General features: G+C 43.2%; 4 protein-coding genes across 5 annotated transcripts; 1 reads left to right on the top strand and 3 right to left on the bottom strand.

Annotated features, from left to right (window-relative positions):
- Nucleotides 1-63: 63 nt before the first annotated feature.
- Nucleotides 64-1,156, bottom strand: LOC112343028 (ethylene-responsive transcription factor 3-like). The gene has a single exon (XM_024665813.1). It carries the CDS (start codon nt 1,025-1,027, stop codon nt 200-202), a length of 828 nt encoding a protein of 275 aa, XP_024521581.1. The 5' UTR covers nt 1,028-1,156; the 3' UTR covers nt 64-199.
- Nucleotides 1,157-1,295: 139 nt separating this feature from the next.
- On the bottom strand, nt 1,296-3,826 carry LOC9650919 (methionine aminopeptidase 1A). Of its 2 annotated transcripts, none has more exons than XM_002992077.2 (16): nt 3,599-3,826; nt 3,486-3,536; nt 3,264-3,440; nt 3,133-3,208; nt 3,037-3,084; nt 2,940-2,984; nt 2,779-2,878; nt 2,655-2,706; nt 2,546-2,587; nt 2,429-2,490; nt 2,271-2,369; nt 2,148-2,221; nt 2,014-2,083; nt 1,884-1,949; nt 1,678-1,766; nt 1,296-1,551 (listed from the first exon to the last, which is right to left on the bottom strand). In XM_002992077.2, exons 1-16 carry the CDS (start codon nt 3,760-3,762, stop codon nt 1,453-1,455), a joined length of 1,314 nt encoding a protein of 437 aa, XP_002992123.2. In that variant the 5' UTR covers nt 3,763-3,826; the 3' UTR covers nt 1,296-1,452. The 2 variants fall into 2 exon arrangements, with proteins under 2 accessions (XP_002992123.2, XP_024521580.1); XM_024665812.1 differs by having other exon boundaries at nt 3,264-3,433; nt 3,599-3,732.
- A 720-nt stretch (nt 3,827-4,546) lies between these two features.
- LOC9650692 (ABC transporter F family member 4) lies at nt 4,547-7,018 on the top strand. The gene is made up of 2 exons (XM_002992116.2): nt 4,547-4,635; nt 4,717-7,018. The coding sequence occupies exon 2, from the start codon at nt 4,767-4,769 to the stop codon at nt 6,933-6,935; it is 2,169 nt and encodes a 722-aa protein (XP_002992162.2). The 5' UTR covers nt 4,547-4,635; nt 4,717-4,766; the 3' UTR covers nt 6,936-7,018.
- Nucleotides 7,019-12,883: 5,865 nt separating this feature from the next.
- Nucleotides 12,884-14,022, bottom strand: LOC9650691. Its single transcript, XM_024665868.1, has 2 exons — nt 13,064-14,022; nt 12,884-13,016 (listed from the first exon to the last, which is right to left on the bottom strand). Exons 1-2 carry the CDS (start codon nt 13,616-13,618, stop codon nt 12,891-12,893), a joined length of 681 nt encoding a protein of 226 aa, XP_024521636.1. The 5' UTR covers nt 13,619-14,022; the 3' UTR covers nt 12,884-12,890.
- Between the last annotated feature and the right edge of the window lie 7,445 nt (nt 14,023-21,467).

Genomic DNA, 21,467 nt, shown 5'->3' with positions numbered 1-21,467 from the left:
TTTGTGATTTTCTCCTCCTCTTCTTCTTTGTATAAACAAATTGCGGCTGTGGCTTTGAAATCTTTGAGTGTGTGGCTGGCTGGCTGGAAGATCTATGGCGGTTGCCCAGCAAGAAAAAAAAAAGGAACAAAGAATGTACAAACAAATAGGAGCTATCTCTCTCTCTTTTCTCTCAAATCTCTCAATCAATCCAGATCAGTCACTCCAGCACCGCCTCTGGAGGCGGAGGAAGATTGAGATCTAAGAGGAGGAGAGGAGGAAAGAGCGTACCGTGAGCTCGGGACGAGGAAAGCGAGAGAGATTGGTGGTGGTGGAGCTGCTGATCCTGGCGTGGAGAAGAGCTCGTATCAGCCTCGTCCACCACCGACGAAGAAGAATCGCAATCGCTGTGCTGGGGGCCTAGCGGCGGGGCGGCGGCGGCGGTGGTGGCGGTGACGGGCATCCAATCCAGCACCCTCCTCACCCTCTTGTTGCTGTTCTTGACGGTGCTGGCGATGACGTTCTTGGTGAAATCGCCATTCTCCACCATCCCTGCCCGATGATTCCCGCAGCTACTCGTGTAGCAATTGCTCGTGTTGTTAATCGTCATTGTCATGGTGTCCACCGCCGCCGCCGCCGCCGCCGCCACTGCCGCCGCCTTGTTCTTCCTGACGACTGGCGTGGGCGTGTTGTAAGATTCCACCGTGCTGCTGTGGCTGGTACTCTGGCGATCATCGCCGCCGCCCATGCCAGCACCGCCACCGCCGCCGCCACCGCCACCAGCGCCGCCAGGGTAGAGCGATGGCGACATGGTCGAGAAATTGGTCTTGGCCTTTGTGCCTCGCAATGCCCGGGCCGCATTGTCGTAGGCCCGCGCCGCCTCCTCCGCAGTATCGAACGTCCCCAACCATACCCTCACCTTCTTCCATGGATCTCTGATCTCCGCCGCGTACCGGCCCCATGGCCGCTTCCTCACGCCACGGAAATGCGCCCCTTGATCTTGCTGCTTCCCCGCCGCCGCCCCCGCCACACCCTTCCTGGGCGCCATTGCCAAGCCCTACCGGGGCATTCACCCCCAAAATGCCGCCCACCGATCAATCGATTGGGGGCGAGCAAGCGAGCGAGCGAGCGATGAATGGATGAATGGATCGGCGGCGCCTGGAATTGGATCTCCGACCTAGATCCAAGCGCCCCTAACTATGGAGGAGAGGAAGAAGGAAGAACAAAAATGAGGATGATCGCAAGCGGCACGCACTGTGAAGAAACCGCAAGATGGGAGACGACAACATAAAAGGGCCGCCCTACTATAACTTAAATCACAGCTTAACCCACCCGGGTTTGGTTAAGCGGCATATTCGCCGGCAGGGGGAGAGAATATCCCGACACGCGGGCCGCGTCGCCGCCGTCCACGTGGGGACAAATCGCACCAGTCAAGCAGTGAGCGAGCCCCTTCTCCTATATAGAAGTTACGTCTTATTGTGTGGAGCCGCCGCCCCCGCCCAGCAGCCATGGGAACACACTAGGCGAGCTTGGCAGACGCGCTGTTAACACCTCCACACCATTCTCCGTTACCTTATAGGCACAAGGCAAGCGAAAACAAAGAACAAAGAAAAGAAAAGAGCTCCACACACGTTAGAACACTGTTCTAGCTGGAAGAAGTCGAGGAAGAAAAAGATTAAACTTTAAGCTCACACTCACCAGCAGTGTGTGCTCGAATTGCGCGCTGCGTTTGCCGTCAGCTGTTGCAGCAGTCCAGCCATCAGGCCACATTCTATCACGCCAAATCCCTGCGAGCAGCGGAGTTTTAGCAGCAGCATAGCAGTGGCACCAGAGTTTTATTTTCTCTTTTGTTTTCTTCTGCGATCACCTAAGGTCCTAAGCTGAGAGTAAGCGAACTTACGTACCTCTGTTGATCATCGGCTCAATTGTAAATATCTGACCCGCTTTCATCGTCCCGACTGCCTTGTTGTCTGCTCTAGACGGATGAGAAGGAAAGTTTTTTTTAAAGAATTCACGAGGGACTCTCAAGGATACGTCCGTAGTGCGGTATGTTGGGTGCGCAGTGGAAGAGCTCGCCTATGCCGTGTCCACAATAAGATTTTACCTGTGGTTGGCATATTAGTCTCTCTCGAGAAGCGTTTAACGCGAAGCATATAAAAATACCCCACCACCGACAGGCCTGTCATTGCAGCGTGGCGGCTGATCACGTCTCCCACCTCGCGGTACCTCACTCCAGGTTTTACTGAAGAATACGAGTTTAGCTCAAATAGAGAATGATTAGTTTTGATCACCTATGGCAATGGCCTTCTCAAGACACTCGTAAGTGCTTTTGACCAGATGGACCGATGCTTCATCGACTTGTCCAACGAAAAATGTCTCGTTAAGATCACCTACAGCAAACCAAGACGAGAATAAGCTTAAACCGATCGAAGGAGCGAATAGTCCTCACCGTGGCAGCCGTTCAAGTAAACGCTGACATCGACATTAACGATGTCGCCCTCTTCCAAGCGCCTGCGATGATAAAAGCATCAGCACACAGGCAAGATCTCGCGGTGTAGTTAGCTACCTTGCGTCTGGAATTCCATGGCAGATAACTTCATTCACTGATCTGCATAACAAAAGAAACAAACAAATTGTCAGCTGTGATCTACCGAACAGATGAAACATATACTGACGTGCAGCAAGACTTTGGAAAGAAGTGATAATTCAAAGGAGATGGATATCCGCCTACATAGAAAAGCAACCAAAAACGGGGGAAAAAGATTGAATGTTCTTCAGCCGTGAAACACATTGACATACCAGCTGCTATAGTCGCGTCATGGACAACTCTGTCGATGTCATCGGTCGTAACACCGGGCTTGATTGCTCTTGCAGCAGCGTCTAGCACTTCTCTGGCGACCTGCAGTGAGAAGTCAAAACGGTTTTGTTTTTCGAGTAGAAACACAAAAACAAAACTGCACCTTGCAAGTCTCTCGCATTCTCTGGATTTGTTCTTGAGATTTTATCTGTGGAAGCGCAAAATCACCAGCTTGCAGAGGGAAAAAAAAAAAGCCTTACCTCCACACTATTTTGCCATTTGCTCGCCGGTTCCTCTTTTGGAACCCCCTAGAGAAAGACAATTGTTAGAAAACGAAAGAACACAGCAGCACTTACATCAAGTGACCAATCGGGTCGACGAATATGGTTTGGTACAAGACGCCTTGGAGAAATAGGATATGGTCTCAAAGCTCTGGAAGCCAGAAGAACTTGTAAGTTGGAGAGACGGCTTTCGACCTATAGCTTACCCAGTCCAATCGAAGAAAGGAATCTCGGAAGCACGCGCTGATCCTTTACGTAGGCAGTATTGCCATCCTTGCTTCATAGCTTCCACTACTTGTTGATCGCTCCCAGATTTCTCAGGCAGCACGCCTGCGTGAATCGCCTTGTGTGTGCTCCACGCAGCTCTAAAGCAATCCTGCGAGCTGGGAGCATTTGTTAGCAAGGGAGATGGAGGAGGAATTCCATACCAGAACGAGGCACTGGCCCAAGGAAGCTTGAGGTCTAAGCATTTGGGACACCTGTTGTGACGAAGAACACCATTCATTTCATTCATTCACGAAGAAATCGCAGCGATAATAACCGGAAGTGCGCGGGCTTGCTGCATCGCAAGCACGCCAGAGGCGAATCCTTGTCGAGCTCCTCCATAGATTTGCGCAATCGCAATGCGGAGGCAGAGACTGGCGCGCGCCTTCTCTCCTGCGCTAAAGCCCTAAACTTCTCCAAGAACCCTAACAAAGGCGGCATTTCTCCTCTTTCTTTAGTTCCATCCGGAGAGAAAAGTCTCCGAGAAAGCTTGGAAGATTGCGCGATGGGATCCGGGAGAGTTGAGCGCCAGATAGCATTCCAGTAGCTCTACCAGGTCGATTTGCCGCTGCCCGGTGATCATCTGGGACACGGATTCCTTGAAATCCCGGTAGGGATTGCTTGACAACACAGGAATCACGGAGCATTGGACATAATCTCCTCTTCCTCTTCTTCTCCGTGACCTCGATCTTCTTCTTCTTCTCGCAACATCGCAGTCCCAGGGCTTGATCGACGCTTCCAAGATGTTGAGATTCTTGCTCCACGATGACGATGCTGGCGATCGATCCGACGATTCGAAGCAGCGGAAGGTCGATGAGGAGGACGGCGACGACGAGTATTGAGAGGAATGTAGGCTGCATCGATTTCTCCTGCCAAGAAGCTCTTCACGATCCTCGTCCTCCTCCGAGTTGGCCGGAGCTCGCTGTCCTCCTTGGATCGATCTTTCTTCTCGAAATATTTCCTCTTGGCAGCTCTTGATCATCGCGTGCTGTGATCGCCGACACCATCTCTTGATCACGAGCTTCCTCTTCCTCGTCGCGATCGCTCCTTCCTCCTCGCTCTTGCTCCTCAATTTCTCCTTGTTCTTCTTCCTCGCCGGCGCTGGATCGCTCCCCGATAATCCACTCCACAAGAATTGGGAAAAGATCCTACTACACCGTCTCACTCCCATGGATCGATCGATCGCTCTATCTCTAGACTGGAAATGGGGAGGCTATCGCTCGATCAAACACTCCATTTCTATCGATCGATCCACATCAAGCCTGACTGCTACCAACGCATGCGCAACCCCGTACGAATTGGGACAGAGTATCGGTCAGGTAAGTACGTAACGTAACGTTGGTTGGATCTCCAATACTCTAATCATTTCCTTTACCCCTTGGTACTTTTTCTTAGGTCAGGTTCCAAGCAAAAGAGAACCCTAGGGTTAGGGTTTTGGGGACGCGATGGTGAGGAAGGGCGAGGCGGCAGCGGGCAAGACCAAGGCACCGGCATCGAAATCCAAGGACGCTGCGAGATCAGGTACTGGTCCCTCTGCTGCCGATCTACTGCTCGCCAGCATTGAGAAGAAATCCGAGAAGAATTCCGAGAAGAATTCCGCGAGCAAGAGCAAGCCCAAGGCCGCAGCTCCTCCGACGAGCTCGTACACAGCTGGGATCGACTTGCCGCCGTCGGACGACGAGGAAGACGAGGTCGATAGCGGCGACGAGGTGAAAAAGGATGCCGGTCCAAGGCACGCGCGGGCTCTCAATCTCTCCGTCACGGACAAGGATCAGAAGAAGCGGGACAAGAAGGAGCAGCTCTTGGCCATGGCCGCGATGGCTGCCAAGCAAGAAGCTCTCAAGGACGACCAGAACGCGTTCTCGGTGGTGATTGGGACCAAGACGGCTGTCTTGGAAGGAGAAGAAGCTGCCGATGCCAACGTGAAGGATATCTCGATCGACAACTTCTCCGTCTCTGCCCGAGGCAAGGAGCTGCTAAAGAATGCGTCGGTGAAGATCTCGCACGGCAAGAGATACGGCCTTGTTGGTCCAAACGGCAAGGGAAAGTCGACGCTCTTGAAGCTCCTGGCGTGGAGGCAAATTCCAGTCCCGAAGAACATCGACATATTGCTGGTGGAACAGGAGATTGTTGGAGACGAGACCCCTGCGATACAGGCGGTGGTGGCTGCCGACCAGGAGCTTGTCAAGCTCAGGCAAGAGGCCGAGCGCTTAGAGAAGCTCTCCCTCGAGGATGACAATGAGGAAGACGAAGGAGGAGACAACAACCAAGAGCAGCTGACAACTGTGTATGAGAAGCTACGTGGTCTTGGATCAGATGCTGCCGAGTCTCGCGCCTCGAAAATTCTAGCCGGGCTGGGTTTTAACAAGGACATGCAAGTCCGATCGACGAAGTCTTTCAGTGGTGGGTGGAGAATGCGAATCTCTCTCGCGAGAGCTCTTTTCGTCCAGCCGACGCTGCTTCTTTTGGACGAGCCTACGAATCATTTGGACCTGCGGGCTGTGCTCTGGCTAGAAGAGTACCTGATGCGGTGGAAGAAGACGCTGGTGGTCGTTTCTCACGACCGAGACTTTCTCAACTCCGTCTGTACCGATATCATTCACCTCCATGACGAGCAGCTCCACGTCTACAGGGGCAATTTCGAAGCGTTCGAGCAGGCGTACGAGCAGAAGAGGACGGCAAACAACAAGAAGTTCGAGACGTTTGAGAAGCAGGAGAAAGCAGCCAAGCGCAGTGGAAACAGGGCAGCGATGGACAAGGTGAAGGACCGAGCCAAGTTCGCCGCAGCCAAAGAGGCCAAATCGCGAGGTAAAACGAAGGCCGGGGCAGCAGCGGAGGACGATGCCGTGGTCGAGAAGCCGCGCAAGTGGAGAGACTACACCGTAGAGTTCCATTTCCCGGAGCCAACGGAGCTCACACCGCCGCTCATGCAGCTCATCGACGTCCAGTTCAGCTACCCGAACAGAGACGACTTCAGCCTCAAGGAAGTGGACGTGGGGATAGACATGGGAACCAGGGTGGCGATCGTGGGACCGAATGGCGCTGGCAAGTCGACGCTGCTCAACCTTCTCGCCGGCGATTTGAAGCCGACACAGGGCGAGGCGAGGCGGAGCCAGAAGCTGAGAATAGGGAGGTACTCGCAGCACTTTGTGGATCTTCTCACCATGGACGAGACGCCCGTCCAGTACCTGCTGAGGCTTCATCCCGAGCAGGAAGGGCCGAGCAAACAGGAGGCAGTGCGTGCCAAGCTGGGCAAGTTCGGGCTCCCAAGCAGCAACCATCTCACTCCAATCGTCAAGCTCTCGGGGGGACAGAAGGCTCGGGTGGTTTTCACGTCCATCTCGATGTCCCGGCCTCACATTCTACTGCTGGACGAGCCGACGAATCACCTGGACATGCAGAGCATCGACGCGCTGGCGGATGCCTTGGACGAGTTCACGGGCGGCGTGGTGCTCGTCAGCCATGACTCTCGGCTCATCTCCAGGGTGTGCGAGGAGGAGGAGAAGAGCGAGATCTGGGTGGTGGAGGACGGCAGCGTGAGGCGCTACCCGGGAAGTTTTGAGGACTACAAGACCGAGCTCATCAAGGAGATTGTCGCCGAAGTGGAGGAATAGACACACACACCCCACCAGGCTAGTATAGGTCCAACTGCGTTGTGTTTAAAGAGACAATAAGATCATCCTTTGCTGATGTGCTATCCAGGCATTCAAAGTCAATGGTAGTCAATGGAAGTTCCGACTCTTTGACTTTCAAGATCTCATATTAACTGGATGTAAATTTTATTGCTCGGGAGCTCATCTCGAGCACCTAAGATATCTCGCTTGCGTTCACTTGACGACCGGCTATAGAGTTTTGAGCCATCGTATAACTTCTTTTGGGCACTACCCTTGCACCAACCTGCAAGTTTGTCAATACCAAAGCGCTAGTTCTCACCTAATGAAGAAGTGGCCAACCGGTGAAGTCTTCATGTAGGCCTTGTCAACCCCCAGTAAAAACTGGTGGATTACGTACAGAGATCATGCATCAGATGCCCTCGTATGACCGGTGAGGTTTTTGACAAACCCTTGCTTCGTCTCTTAAGGTTTGCTGCTGTGGAGATGTCAGGCGAAACGCTTCATTGCAATGAACGATGTGGCCTACTCAACTGCATTCCAAGATGGAGAGATGCAATTCACACCGATACTGGACAGGATGCTACGAAACCTTGGCCAGTTTACAAGATCCCATGAACAAGAGCCGGCTTACAGCCAAGCACCAGACCTGGCATTGCCATCTCACAAAAAAGAGGACTTTATGATCATGTGTGAGGCTGACAATGAAGACTTTAGGACCCAGTCGACCACCCAGGCTGACATGGAAAACCTTCTTCCCAACTCAGACTCATCGATAGAAGACCTTCAGACTGTGTGCAATTCTTCTCCAAGCCACTGTAAGCTGTATGTGTACTCTAATTGCTACACGCTTCGTGGATGGTGACAATGGACTGGAAAGGCCATGCAAGCGTAAAAAATCTCTATGAGCCATCTATGTATACCATACAGGAAATGGTGGGCAGCATGTCTAAAGAGCTACAGACTGGCAGTGACCATTATGGTAAGATGATCGCTAGTCAGTCACTTAAGAGCACTTAGTTGATTTTTTGTTTTCTTTTAAACTGGAAATAGATGGTTTTGTTTGGGTGGAAAACCAACAGATTGATCAAGTTAGCTTAGAAGGTAATGTGTAGTGTATGTGACTATGGGATGAGATTTGGATATTGTGGATCTGTGAAACTTTAAGGGATAAATAAAGATAAAATAGCTATTAAAGGTTATTTTATTAAGTAATTGCCTTTTTTCCAATTGGGTTAAGAAGAGATGCATTACATGTGGTATCAAAGTAAATGATATGGGTTTGATTCCCATTGATTAGTGGCTACTTAAAAAAAATATTTTATTTTTATTTTATTATTTTAACTTTTTTTCCCCTAAATTTAAATCGTTCCATGCGTATGTCCCTCCTTTTAAGAGACTATGGTACGGGTGAATGACTAATTGCCTCACATAGAATAACTAGTTTACACAATAGAAGGATACGCACAGAGTTTCTGAAGGTTTTCTTTCTACACTAGTGGTAAATTCATGTTAACCAGTAAAAGTATGAGAAAATAACTATTCTTTAAATCAATTTTAGAGTTGTTAAGTGATTTTTGCGTTAATTTTTTTCTTTTGGCACCATTAAGAGTTAGGGATGATTTTTACTTCATCATCACTCCCTTTATTTTGGCTTTCATATTTAACTCTTCTTTGTTAGGTTTTGGGTATGACATAAACATTAAATAGCTCTTTTGTATTTGACTATTTTATCTCAACGTGCCTAATTATAGGTTGTGTATCCTTAGGTTTATAATTTTTGTTTGATGATTCAATATGATTATATAACCTAGAATAGCAAGTAGAAGTTTTAACTTGATCATACTTTTTTAGCCTTTTATATTCTCTTAGGCTTATTATAACTTTTTAGTTGATCATATTTTCTAGGACAATTATAGTCTTTAGGCCTATTTTCCTCATAGTTAAGTGGATAATCTCAAAAATTATCCATAGGTAGATAATTTCAATAGTTATCTTGCCTTTTAGCATGTGGGTATTTATGTTTAGCACTTCAATTATCATTGTAATCATTTTTCCTACAATAACTTCTATCGTCAAGTGGATATATTTCCTATATATTGTTTTATCAACTCGGGTTGCATGTTAGCCTCTTAGTTGTTTAAACAAGGTTCTACATTCCTTACCTGAATGCCCCTCGTTTTTACAAAATTGGCACTTAATCAATTAAAGTTTGCATTTTTCCTTGCTATGGCCTTCATTTTTGTATTTGGTACACTGGATTGCAATTTAAAGCTCTTTAAATGACTAATTTCCTTGTTTATAAGAGTCATCTTTTTATTTGACTTAACTATATCTACCATGTCATGTTTTATGAGATCTTGGTAAGCAATCATAGCTTTTTTCAAGTAATCGAAATTTGTATTAGTTCTTTTTATCTCATGTTTATGATAAATTATCTTAAGGCTTTATATGTATAGACTGCATTTTGTCTAACACTAAGTCTTTACAATGTTTATAACACTTGTTGAATCAAATTGTATATTCCTCGATTATCTCAAATTTTCCTTAATGAAGTTTTTGCAACTCATCATAATTTTTTTTTGGGTTTATTTCTACGAAGAAAGCTTTAAGGAAAAATTTTGCCTACTCATCAAATGTGCTAAACTTTTTGACATCATTGTCATAATAGCAATCTTTAGCTTTGTTTTTTAACATAAAAGGAAAAATATTCTTTTCCTACCCATCTACTTGATTAAGCTTGATTACTTTTATATATTGTTCAATATATAATTGTGGGTCCTCTCCTTTGATTCTAGAAAAAGATGGATATGTAATAACAATGCATATTACCGTTCCTATAATTACTATAGTGCTCAATACAATTTGATAAAAAATACTTCATTTTGCAACTAGTATAAGCAAAATAGGTATTTGGTTTGTAAGGGAACCTAAATCACTATCAAAAGGTAAAATTATAAATTTAGCTCTTCTTCTTTTTGTGAGAAATCATTCCAATTATTTTGTATTCCACTACTCTTAGCTAAAGTAGAGGTACTTTCTATATGCCGATACTGCCAAAAAGGAGTAGCATATGGATTCACATATTCTAGATGACCGTCAAAGTCATATTGAGATTTTTGGTCTCCTCTTTGTTGAGGTGTACCTAATATGTTTTCAGTTTACTTTCTTTCAAACTTTTATTTAGCTTTGTATAAATAATGATAATTTTATGCATAAGGACTATACCCTCTAAAACTTTATAGGTAAGATCAATTATTGATTTATGCCTATATATTTCAAGGTCTGTTGGCATTGCTACTATGGCAAGCTTAGTTATTATGCTTCATTTATGGAGTGAATGGTATAATGTTTTGGTATGTAATGTATTCCTTTTGTAAATTGATTTATTAGTCACTTTTAGAAGCAAAAATCTAACTTCCTAATTAATTTTGAAATGGAGATGGTTTTTCCTTTAAAGGCCAAATGTATAAAACATTTCTTATATAAAAGTCCCTAAAATTTCTTGAGTAACAAATGTTATCTTTCACAATATATTTGTCTTGCTCAAATGTGGTCCACCTTAAGAGATTTTTACTTTATAAAATTTTGTTACCTATCAATCCGTATTTAGAATTGATTCAATGTCTATTAGCTCAATTATCAGCAAGTGTATTTTTACATATGGGTATCCAAACTTTATTGTGAACCATTAAAGTTCCCATAATAGCTTTTTTGCCTGAGATTGCATAGAATTTTAGCAATTGTATAGTAAGCAAAATTTGATAAATCCTTTGTATGTTATAATACTTAGAATTTGTATCTAGCTCGGATAAGCAGATTATCTCTCTATCTAGAAAGAATCCTAGTACTATTTTCTTTTTGTATAAGTAACTCTACAGATATAAGTATTGCTTATTCTATGTACTTACAAAGTAATTTATTTGTATTATCACACCTTTTTTAACAATAGTAAAGGTACCAAAGGTTAGACTTCTATATACCTTGAGCAGAATATTGTCAAGTGTTTCATTTGATAATTCATCAAACTGTTTAAATATTTTGTTAAATCTATCATTCATTAGCCTAGTTAGATATATAAGATAATTTAGTTTTTTCTTTTTTATACTTTTGTCTAGTCATATAGAGTGGGGATCAACCAACTTTTATCTAGATCTATAAGCAAAATATATCTTTTGATATGTGTGGTGGATCGTTAGTAAATATTCTTATTTTGTCTACATCAATTCCCCCATTTAACTTCTATCAAGATAGTGAAGGGTCATTAATTCTCAATCTCTCCACCTAGGTGCACAGAAAGACTGTCCTTTTTTGGCCGTGTCTAGTGTAATTAAGATTAATTCAATGCAAAGTCTCTGACACCTGATAATCAATTCTAGAGTAACTTATCTACTTCACAATAGGTCTTACCCTCTGGCTTATAACTAACCTTTCCCTTACAACTGTAAAATTAGAAAAAATAGCTTATTGCTCTTGGCAAATTTTAGATAAACTGGATTAATACTAAGGACTACTTTGAATGGGGCATGGAGACCAATTTGTGAAATTGCCTTATAGAATCAATAGAAGGGTCAAATTGTCTAACATATGATAGCCTATTCTAGATCAATTTACTTGTGGAATAACATTAGATAGCTTTTTAAATATGTGATAGTTAATTTGTGGAAGACTTTACTCAAACTTGTATGACAAATTTTTGAGTTTTAATTAATTCACTTAGGTGTACTATATATAAAGCGATTCAAATGGTTAGAGTAGTTTGTAATAACTATTTCTGAATTTTTGACTTATGAATCTTGTTCGAGTCTCATAGGCTCTTACAATATGCATAAGAGACTTAAACTCAGGATAAATCTACTCTTAAACTATGTCTGAGTAGTAATCTAAGCTAAAAGAACTTAGATCAAAGTCTTGAAACATCACAATGTTTTAATTGTGATTTTGCCTCTATCAAAGCTTCATAAGATTTAGGTAAATAATTCTCTAATTTAATATTGAATTTAGCTCTCTTTAATCTGGAGTCAAAGACAAGAGTTACAAGTGCTTAATTTTCCTGCTTATGTATGCCTAGAAAAATTGTGACATACTGTTAAACAATGTGTCTTTTAAAAATCTAAGTGAGAATTTTCTCAAAAGGAAAGAATTCTAGAATAGTTAATTGTGTTTTCCACATCAAACAAACTCCATTCCTTTTTCTTTTAGAATTTTTTTAAAAAATTGATGGCAAAACAATTTGAATTTGAGTTTTTTAGCAATGTATGCCAAACTCTAATTTCAAACTCATCCTATGCTCAGTGGTTTTGAGTCTTTTTTTTTGAATGCTTAAGCTTAAGCATAACTTCATATCACCTAAAGTTTCTCCTTTTGCTTTGCTTAGGATGATATACACAATAAAACATTTACTTCTTCATCATTCCATAATTCTTTTATAAAATTAAAGCAACTAAATTCGGAATGAAGACACAAAAGTTTCAACAATCATAAAAATTTCTTGATACTTAAGAAAAATTCCTAATACTTAAGACTCAACAAACTCAAGAAAGAGTCCCCTGACACTGAAGAAGACTTTAACAATTGTGAAAGATTGATGAAATAACACAACTTTCCCTTCAGAGATCAAAGATGTGTAAAATATGAAAATTAATTGATTTTCATGTCATTTTTCTTGTTAGTATTTTGGCATTAAATTGAATTTTAAAGGTGATTGAAGAAGAATGTTAGTGCCATATGGATATCCAAAGATATAATATTCGTGATCAAGTCTTAGGTATTCATTTACATTTTGCGAATGTTGATATTAAATGTTAGAAATATAACATGATATTTGATACATCTGAAAAAGTTTCTAAAATATTAAAGAGTCTCACCTCATACTGTTAGGTCATGAGAATTTATGTTAATGTGAACCCATACTCTAAATCACAAGATTCCCTTAACCCTTCTGTTTTCCTTGTAGTCTTAATAATTATAGTGTCGCTGCATGACATCCGGCATGAAAACATTCAAGCCAGTTTGATCAACGAGGAGAGTGTGTTCATACATCTTGCTGAACTTGGCTGTGTCTCCCATTCTGATCCCCTCCTCCTGAAGGTCAATAGTTAGTTTCATAACAGAAATGAAGCCTGGCTTACCTTGAAAAGTGTATAGAGATCCACTTTCTCGAATGTGAAACCGTGCAGACTAAAGACCACACAGAACTTCTTCACACCTGGTTCGAGGTTGAAACATTCTTGGAAGCACACTTTAATGCACTCAATTACTTGGCTCCAGCCTAGAGGGGATGTCCTGCCTTTCGCCTGGGCCCATATTTCAATTTCGCTGTCTGCAAAAGAAACAAAATCAGCCCCATCATGTCGCAAAAGCGTGCCTCCATGTCTTGCAAACACCCTCATGTCAATGCCCAGAGAGTTCGTGTGCGTTTTTGTAATCACAGATTGTTCACTGTTGCCAAATGGACGCTGAAAGTCAGTACCACATTGGAGCACCATGCCTTCATCACCCGAGTGCTCGAAGCCGTTTTTACTCCTGTTCAGCACGTAAAACTGTGCAGCTTCGTCCCCAAAAACGATCTTAGATGCGATCTGCATCTTCGCTGTCATTGCCTTATTCGAGCCACATGCCCTGCGGAAGAGATCTGAAAGAAGGCATTCACTTCCTGCATGAAGCCTCATTCGCGCGTGAATCATGTCCAAAAGAGGCAGCTCAAAGTTATCACTCGTCAACGCGCTAATATCCGAAAGAGTGAGATATCGATGCACCCTCAGTTCCTTGGCAAGCCCCACCAGCAACAAGCTTGGCTAATGGAACGTATATCCGCTGCTTCCACACCGCTTCCAGGTGACGTAGCCATACGTGCACTCCTTTGTCTCCATAAACCCCATGTCTGCGGCGTCGCCTGTCAAGCACAACCTCACCATTCGTCTCACTGCATCGGTATTGCTTATTGCCAGGATCTCGTGCGTCCACATGCTCAGCTTCAACTCCAAACATCTGCGTAAGTGACCCTCAAGATCACGCAAGTCTGCGCTATCCAATTCGGGTCTTAGCTTCCAAGCTTCATATATATACTGCAAGAGCCGGGGCAGGTAGCTCACATCACGTATAACGTTGCGGATGACTGGCAGGCATTCAGTGAGCCGACTAGTCTGTATTGCCTCCTTCAGAACATCTATTGCTGAGACCTCGCTGAGGGGCTCTAGTTTGATCTGGCAGGCCAGCCAGTCTGACAGGCCAAAGCATCCACAGGATGGCACCAAAGTGGCAGCAGCAACCGGTAGTATCACCATTTGGCAAGTTTGATATGGAGCCGGTCGAAAGTCAGTGGACATGAAGGTGCTAAGGTAATCCCACATTCCATGCACGAATGAGCCTTCAGTTACGGCGTGCCTTCAGTTACGGCGTGCAGGTCATCCATCAAGAGGTACACGAAAATCCGCTGGCACGGCTGCAACCCAAGTGCCACCCTGATGTTATTCGCCAATACGGTCATGGGCTCTTTGCCATACAGTATCCATTGTTGAGTTCGATCATCCAGTTCCACGAAAGACTGACCATAGATACCCCCCGCTAGTAAACATGCCCTCATAAACATGTAGCCTGCTGCTCTTCCACCCTTGTCTTTCACGGCCTTTGCAAAGAAGGGAGTGACGTAATGCGGCTTCCTGTCTGCCACAGCTGTGCAATTGAAGCTGATGAAGAGTTGGGTGACCGCCTTAGCCAGATACAGTTCCTTGAGCTTTGCACTTCGTAAATAGCCCTCCACATTCCTGTGAATCTCCATCAAGCATCTAGTTTTTCCGACTCCACTAAGGCCTTCAAATAATACAAACAGCATGCTAGCACGCTGGATAACCCCACTTGCAAAGCAAATGGAGTTGTAATACTTATCCACATGCTCTGCAACCGTAGCCATTTCTGTGTCTCTCCCCTTGAAAGGAAGCGCATGTGAAAAATTTCTCGGTACCAGGAAAGGCACGCTAGGACGAAGCCGCTTGTGAACATGAACGTCTGTTTTTGTAAGAAAAACCAAGAAACTGGTTACAACGCATGCAGGCAGCGCAGTAAAGAATAACAATCTGTGTACACAAAACAGCCAACCACAACAAGGTGCCGTTCAAGAAACCACAGTGCCACAGGCAGCAATCAAACGATCCGCCATAGCCAATGGACAAGTGAGACAAGTGCAGGGCAAAGGAAACATCCAACAAAGGAAGTAGCAGCTTACCCTGGGACTTCCTCTTGGACCTCAATGAGAGGAGCTCCTTGTCGCGCAGCTGCTCTTTCTCCTTGCGCAGCTGCTTTTTCTCCTTGCGCAGCTGCTTCTCCTTTTCGAACAGCCGCTTCTCCTTCTCGGGATCATTTGGTTGCTCGAGTTGCCCCTCAACCGCGATAATTTGGCGCTCAACCACTTTAATCTGCCGTTCAACTTCCCGGATTTCCCCATCCACCTCCATAAGCTACGCTGTCCTACTGGCAGCTAGGGTTTTTGCCCTAAGTGGCAGCTTTAAACATTTTAGTAAACCTAAGATTCAAAAGGAAACAAACTTGTTAAAAGTAGTTGAAACATTGTGGCAAGGGGATCCAAGCAGTGTGGCTAAGCCAGGAATCTAGAAAGACCATTGCACTTTATGGTTGCAAGTTTCAAATTTAACAAGCATGACTCATCATAATATGTGGCGGGGATGGTCCAAAGTTGAGTTGAGCTCAATTTAACACAAGTCAACTCAAGTCAACATAGTCAATAAGAAATATTACAAAGGAGATCTAAATTGAACAAATGAAGGTTCTAGCAAACTTTAAAATATTAAAATACGTAAATATCTAAGTTAAAAGTTTCTATAAGATTGAATTGTTTAAAAAAGACAAAGTTCATGAGAACCTATCTTTTATAAAACTATATTATTTTATTATGACAACTGTTACAGCTGTCATATTTGATTTGACTACTTAATATTTTGAATACTTTTACAGCTGTAGATACTATTCCTTCATTTGAAAGATTTTTTAGGGTTCTTGAGAAGATGGGAAGCAAGGAAAATACAAGATCTGTGAGTAAGAGTTGTAGTACAAAGGAATGTGAGAATGTTAATTTTGTTTCACTACCACAATCTCCATATTACACTCCTGGTCCTTATTACCCATCTGGGAATGTGGAGACCACTATCACGATTGATAAAAATGCTCCTATTACTTCTGAAACAACAGTCCAGAGTAAGAGAAATGAAGAAATGAATAGCACAACGGAAAGCACCAAGAAATCTACTCCATAAAACTTTCCATGACATTTGTAATTTACATATTAATTCATATTAAAAACTCTATTGCTTGCCTATATCGCAATCCTCTCATATGATAAGACCAAGGTATATTTTGCAGTGAATCCTCATTAAAAAATTTTGGGAATTGTTTGTAAATAATGATAAAAGAAATCAAAATCTTTCGAAAGACTCAAAAGTAATATCACATCAAAGAATCAACTTTATCTACATTTCCAAGACTAAAAAGCAATCTCACATGAGAGAATGGTAGCGTGCCAACGTGCTCTACCACTATAATATGGTCTATATTTCCTTGCAATTTATTTCCCTAGACATTTGGCATGTGTAGAAAAGAATATATGTGTAGCAAAGTAAGATTCATCATAATGATAGAGCATGTGTATACACGATAATCTAAAATTCTAGAAGCTCTTATGTTTACAAGAAAGCTATGATTATGAAGCCCCATTTCCAAGACTGACATTTAAAGAATCTGAGTATTGTCAGTGTCATAATAAATAAACCTCATTCCCAAGAATCTAAGTATTGTCAGTGTCATAATAAATAAACCTCATTCCCAAGACTAAAACTTAGTATATAAAATATCTAGAAAAGTTATAGTCATTGTAGGTTTTGTGTTCTCCTTGAGCTCTTTAGAAGTTTATATTGAAATGGCTCAAAGGGGACCCATTGCTAATCGTACTTGGCCCCCCAGCATTTCATATCAATCTCCACCTCCATCCCCAAGTTCTACTAACATTCCACCTTCACCTCCACATAACAATCCTTTTTCTGCCGAGGGCTCTAGTGAAGCTAAATTAGAGCTCCCTATATGTGAAATTCCAGATTTTGCTACTAGAGAGGGATTGCCTCTAGCGCTTCAAGAGCAATGCCACATGTTTTTGCAAGATCTTGCTCCTGACATGGTAGGACTACTTGAAAGCATAGAATACTATTACATTCGGTGTCCAATATGCTACTTTTTCTTGGACAAGACAAATGGCTCTATGGGTTTACAAACTTTTCTTGAGCACTGTAAAAATTGCCCAACGGCAGGTTTGGAAAATGTGCACGTGTGGATGTACAATAGATTCAAGAATGAGTTACAGACACATACCCACTATCGCTTCATAGTGAGGAACAACATCCCCTTGGGAAACACTGCATTGGCTATTGCAAAATATGGGGTTTTTAGGCCACCCTATAGTGGAATATAAAATTTAGAATTACTTTACTATACTATAGTATTGTCACTAAAATATAATAAAATGATATTAGTTGTAGGTAACATACTTTGTTCTAGAAGGTGCTATCATATCACATACAATTGTTTACAAAATGTTGAAGGAGGAGATGGCAACACACAAGTGCTACAAAGTGATGGTGACAAGCAAGAATGATAATCTATAATTATGGTATCTGACACTGACACTGACATCTGACAATTTTACTGACATCTGACACTTTCACTGACATCTAACATATAACAAGCTTTCCATTTTATTTAAGGATGCAATTAAGTTTCTTCTGCCTCATCATCAACATAATGATTTCTTTTATACTTCCTCCTATATTGGTATTGTGGGGAAGATTCACCTTGCATATGTTGAGCCATGGCTTCTGCATAGTCAGGGAGACTTCCAAAGCCTCCAATTCTAGAAACTCCAGGTGACTGTGATCTATAAAATAGAATGAAATATATATTGAAATTTTAATAAACATAATTTACCTTCTTGAGGTTGAAGGCAACTCACGAAATCCTCTGAGCCGGCATTTGAAGAAATGATGTTCTTCAATAGCAAACACCGACCTACTAGAGTCACGTGCTGCCTCCACCATAGAACCGCTACCTGCTGTGCAATCAATCACAACACCATCTGGTGGGCAATAGAGCTCAAGCAAGACTTGCATTGCCGATGGAGTTCGGAATCGGTACCCTGGAAACGTGTTGCGGATCTGCTCATCCACAAGGTTGGGTATGATGTTAGTGGAACTGTCGTACCCAGGCAAAACTCATGCTGCACGTTTGCTATCACGAAACCCATCATATGTGTTTCTGCAGAAGGCATGATAGGTCCACATCATAACTTGGAAAATAAAAATGTTTAGAAATTAGATAAAAATATAAAATACATACTCACCTTTTCAGGCTTCCCTTGGACGCCCCTCGTATCAACGCCAATAGGATCCATGATGCACTCGGAAGAGAATGACTTGAAATGAACTTCTGTTGCGCATGTCATAAGCTCATACATCCAGTTGGGGTCGTTCGGTAGGATGAAGACGACATGGCCAGCTTCGAGCATAAGTGCTTCGGACAATAGGATTGCATCGCGCAAGTGGTCAGGTGTGAGAAAGTTCCAATCCTCAACTTTCCCATCGATATCTGAAAGACCATCTGGAAAGTCAAAGAGAATGAAGTCTGCAACTGGGAGCACGGGCCTTTGTATCTTTCGGCACCAACGGTTGAACTGGCGGCGTATATCCATGTTGATGTCGTCTTCCGTGAAAGATGTCAATAATCTACTGTAAGAGCCAATGAAGATACCCATAATGCCTCGTTGTGTTATTGGGGACACAAGACGGACCTATAAAAGAGCTAAGTGAATGAAAAAAGTAATAAATAGTATGATACTGTCATATGGCGTGTTGTCGATGAGAGTTCCTCCAACTCCTCTTCACAAGCATCTCGTCGAGCTGGAATGAAATTACTACTAACAGTCATTGCTGCAAAAAACATGTATTACCACCTTTAGTTTGTAAAATTCACTTTTGCTTACCTCGAGGTCGACGTGATATTCTGTGAACCACTTTATCATCGTTATTTATTGGTAGAACCTGATCCGGATCTTAGTTGTTTGATGGTTGAATTGGAGCCTGTTCCTGACTGTCTGGTGGTGGAACACGAACTTGATCTGGAGCTTCTTCATCCTTGTCTTCATCGTCACTTGCATTGCCATCGTTGCTAGCATTGATAATTTCCTCGTGATCTAGTGTAGAGGTCTCCTTCCCTAGGAGCTCCAACTCCCAAGGGCATTCTATCTTCCGTGCCTTCGGAACTCTTGCAAACATTGTTGGGTACATTCCTCCATCCCTTACACCCTTTGCAACAAGTCGAGTGCAAACTGGTGCTTCAAATGGCATGCCTCTATATCGAAGATACCTGTAAATAATATATATTAAAAAACAGTCTTAGAAATCATATTATACCTATAAGCTACATGTCGCATGAAATAAGGTTGACCATGTTGGCAATCATAAGTTGTTGTGCTTGTAGACTTCTCTGGCAGCCACCCCTCTTCGATCCCTTCCAATGACATGTTGATGTAGGTGTCGAAAGACATGAATGTGCCATTTGGATCGTCACCTATGTGTGGTGCCAAGAACTTCTCACCTTCACTTATAGTTTGCGTGATGTAGACAGCCCTTCTCATCATGTTCTCAAATAGTTCTAGCAGTCCTTTCTCTTTGTTCATCAAGCAGACATTGAGGAACTCCAGAGTCTTTATCTGTTGCTTATATGGAAGCTTCGATTTTGTGATATTGTAAATCATGTCATCTGGAGTTTTGTTCACTATAAAAGTAACATATGCATAATTAAGAAAAATGAAGTGTGATAAAAAACTTACATTCATGAGAAGAAATTTCGGCTATAATCTCTAGCCACTCCTTCGGCCTGCGATTGTTTGCAATGCATACTAGTTTCTTCAACTTTGAGGACTTTGCATGCTGAATTTTGTGCTCAATTTGTACAAACTCAGCTGAGAGCTCTTCCCGACTCTTCTCCGGATATGCAAGTTCGTAAGCATCCTGCTTGACCTTCACCAAAGGCTGAAAACCAAAACAATTAAAAGATGCTTTTATAAAATAAAAGGGAAAGACATACCTTACACCACACAGCGAGTATAAAATTGATTAGGTTGTTGAACCAAGTTGTACCATCATTTCGAGTGCGTGAGTGCCGAACAAGTGTTGCGAGATCATCACCATAATGTTGGCCGATGTCATCCTCACTCAAATCTGCCAAAAATTGAAGTTGCTCGATGTTATGGACAAGATTTTATTTTTGAACAGCGAATTGCCCAAGCCTACATTTAAACACAACAAAACAAGTTAAAGTGGAGTTAGAGGTAAAATTATAAAACTTACGCATTGATCTTTTGGCAGGCCAAGATAAGTCTGTTGACATTCAAAGGTCCCCTCGCGTAGACATGGCCGACTGGAACGTTGATATGGTAGACGGGATCATCGCGAAAATGATCGTCGATACACTTCATCTAAGCTCCATATCGGTGGTTACCATCAATAATTTGGAACATTGTCCCCGCAAGCTGTCGAGTCTCAGGATGTCTAATAAGCATGTCATCAAATTCTAGGGACTTCCTCCTCTAAATAGGATCCCAGCTATTCACAATCTCGGGTGTGACAGTAATGATCTCCATTGTTCCTGGCTTGCAAAATGAGACTAAAAACATACCGATATTTGTTGCAAGCCATTCTGTTTGAACAAGCTGTATATATCCGGGTTGACATACTTGGATGCTGTGTGGACAAGGTTCGTCTGCTGCAAACGGCAAAGGGGGATTTCTCTGATCAAGTCACAAGGGCCTGGCCACTTGAGCGCCTCAAGTGTTTGGTGAACTGCTTTTTCCCTTGTCCGCATAACAGTCTCTTGGAAGCGCTTGTCCACCACGTTGTCAGGAAAGTCTGCAACTCTTTCAGCTCCAGACTGTTCCTCAAGTTCCCTATCGTGAACACCACTAGATTGCCCAACTTCAGGGATTTGCGTTGGTGGTGGTGGCGGTGGTGGCGGGGGCAGAGGCAATAGTGGCAGTGGTGGTGGCAATGGTGGTGGTGGCGGTGGCGATGGAGGTGGTGGAGGTGGTGATGGAGGTGGTGGAGGTGGCGATGGCGGTGGTGGAGGTGGTGATGGTGGAGGTGATGGTGGTGGAGGTGGTGAATCTCTAACTAAATGTGTCTCTGTTGTGCCAATGGACATGTCTATTGTGATGTCGTCGTCAGTGCCAAATTGAACTTCTCGTGTCTTCTTGGCTCCAACAACCTTTTTATGTGTTACAATTTTCCTTTTCTTCAAGAGAAAAATTTTTTTTAGTCAAACTAAATAAAGATAATGAGAAATTCAAACAGTCAAAGAGAAAAAAAAAATCAAGTGGGCCTAGACTCCACCTCGGGCACTTTGGTTGCCCAGGGGGCCGAGGTTATTTGAATAACCTCGGCCCCCTGGGCAGCCAAAGTGCCCGAGGTGGCCGCCCGGAGC

The sequence above is a fragment of the Selaginella moellendorffii genome, unplaced genomic scaffold, assembly GCF_000143415.4.
Source record: "Selaginella moellendorffii unplaced genomic scaffold, v1.0 SELMOscaffold_129, whole genome shotgun sequence".
Classification (NCBI taxonomy): domain Eukaryota; kingdom Viridiplantae; phylum Streptophyta; class Lycopodiopsida; order Selaginellales; family Selaginellaceae; genus Selaginella; species Selaginella moellendorffii.
This window is presented reverse-complemented; position numbering and strand designations above follow the sequence as displayed.

What these genes read in the sequence shown, in the direction of transcription:
- LOC112343028 (XM_024665813.1), bottom strand. Translation starts at nt 1,027, where the DNA reads ATGGCGCCCAGGAAGGGTGTGGCGGGGGCGGCGGCGGGGAAGCAGCAA.
- LOC9650919 (XM_002992077.2), bottom strand. Translation starts at nt 3,762, where the DNA reads ATGCCGCCTTTGTTAGGGTTCTTGGAGAAGTTTAGGGCTTTAGCGCAG. An exon ending in TGGGCCAGTGCCTCGTTCTG is followed by an intron (nt 3,441 to 3,485) that starts GTATGGAATTCC and finishes AAATGCTCCCAG; the next exon opens with CTCGCAGGATTGCTTTAGAG. An exon ending in AATTCGAGCACACACTGCTG is followed by an intron (nt 1,552 to 1,677) that starts GTGAGTGTGAGC and finishes TGTGCCTATAAG; the next exon opens with GTAACGGAGAATGGTGTGGA.
- LOC9650692 (XM_002992116.2), top strand. Translation starts at nt 4,767, where the DNA reads ATGGTGAGGAAGGGCGAGGCGGCAGCGGGCAAGACCAAGGCACCGGCA.
- LOC9650691 (XM_024665868.1), bottom strand. Translation starts at nt 13,618, where the DNA reads ATGATTCACGCGCGAATGAGGCTTCATGCAGGAAGTGAATGCCTTCTT. An exon ending in ATCTCTATACACTTTTCAAG is followed by an intron (nt 13,017 to 13,063) that starts GTAAGCCAGGCT and finishes ATTGACCTTCAG; the next exon opens with GAGGAGGGGATCAGAATGGG.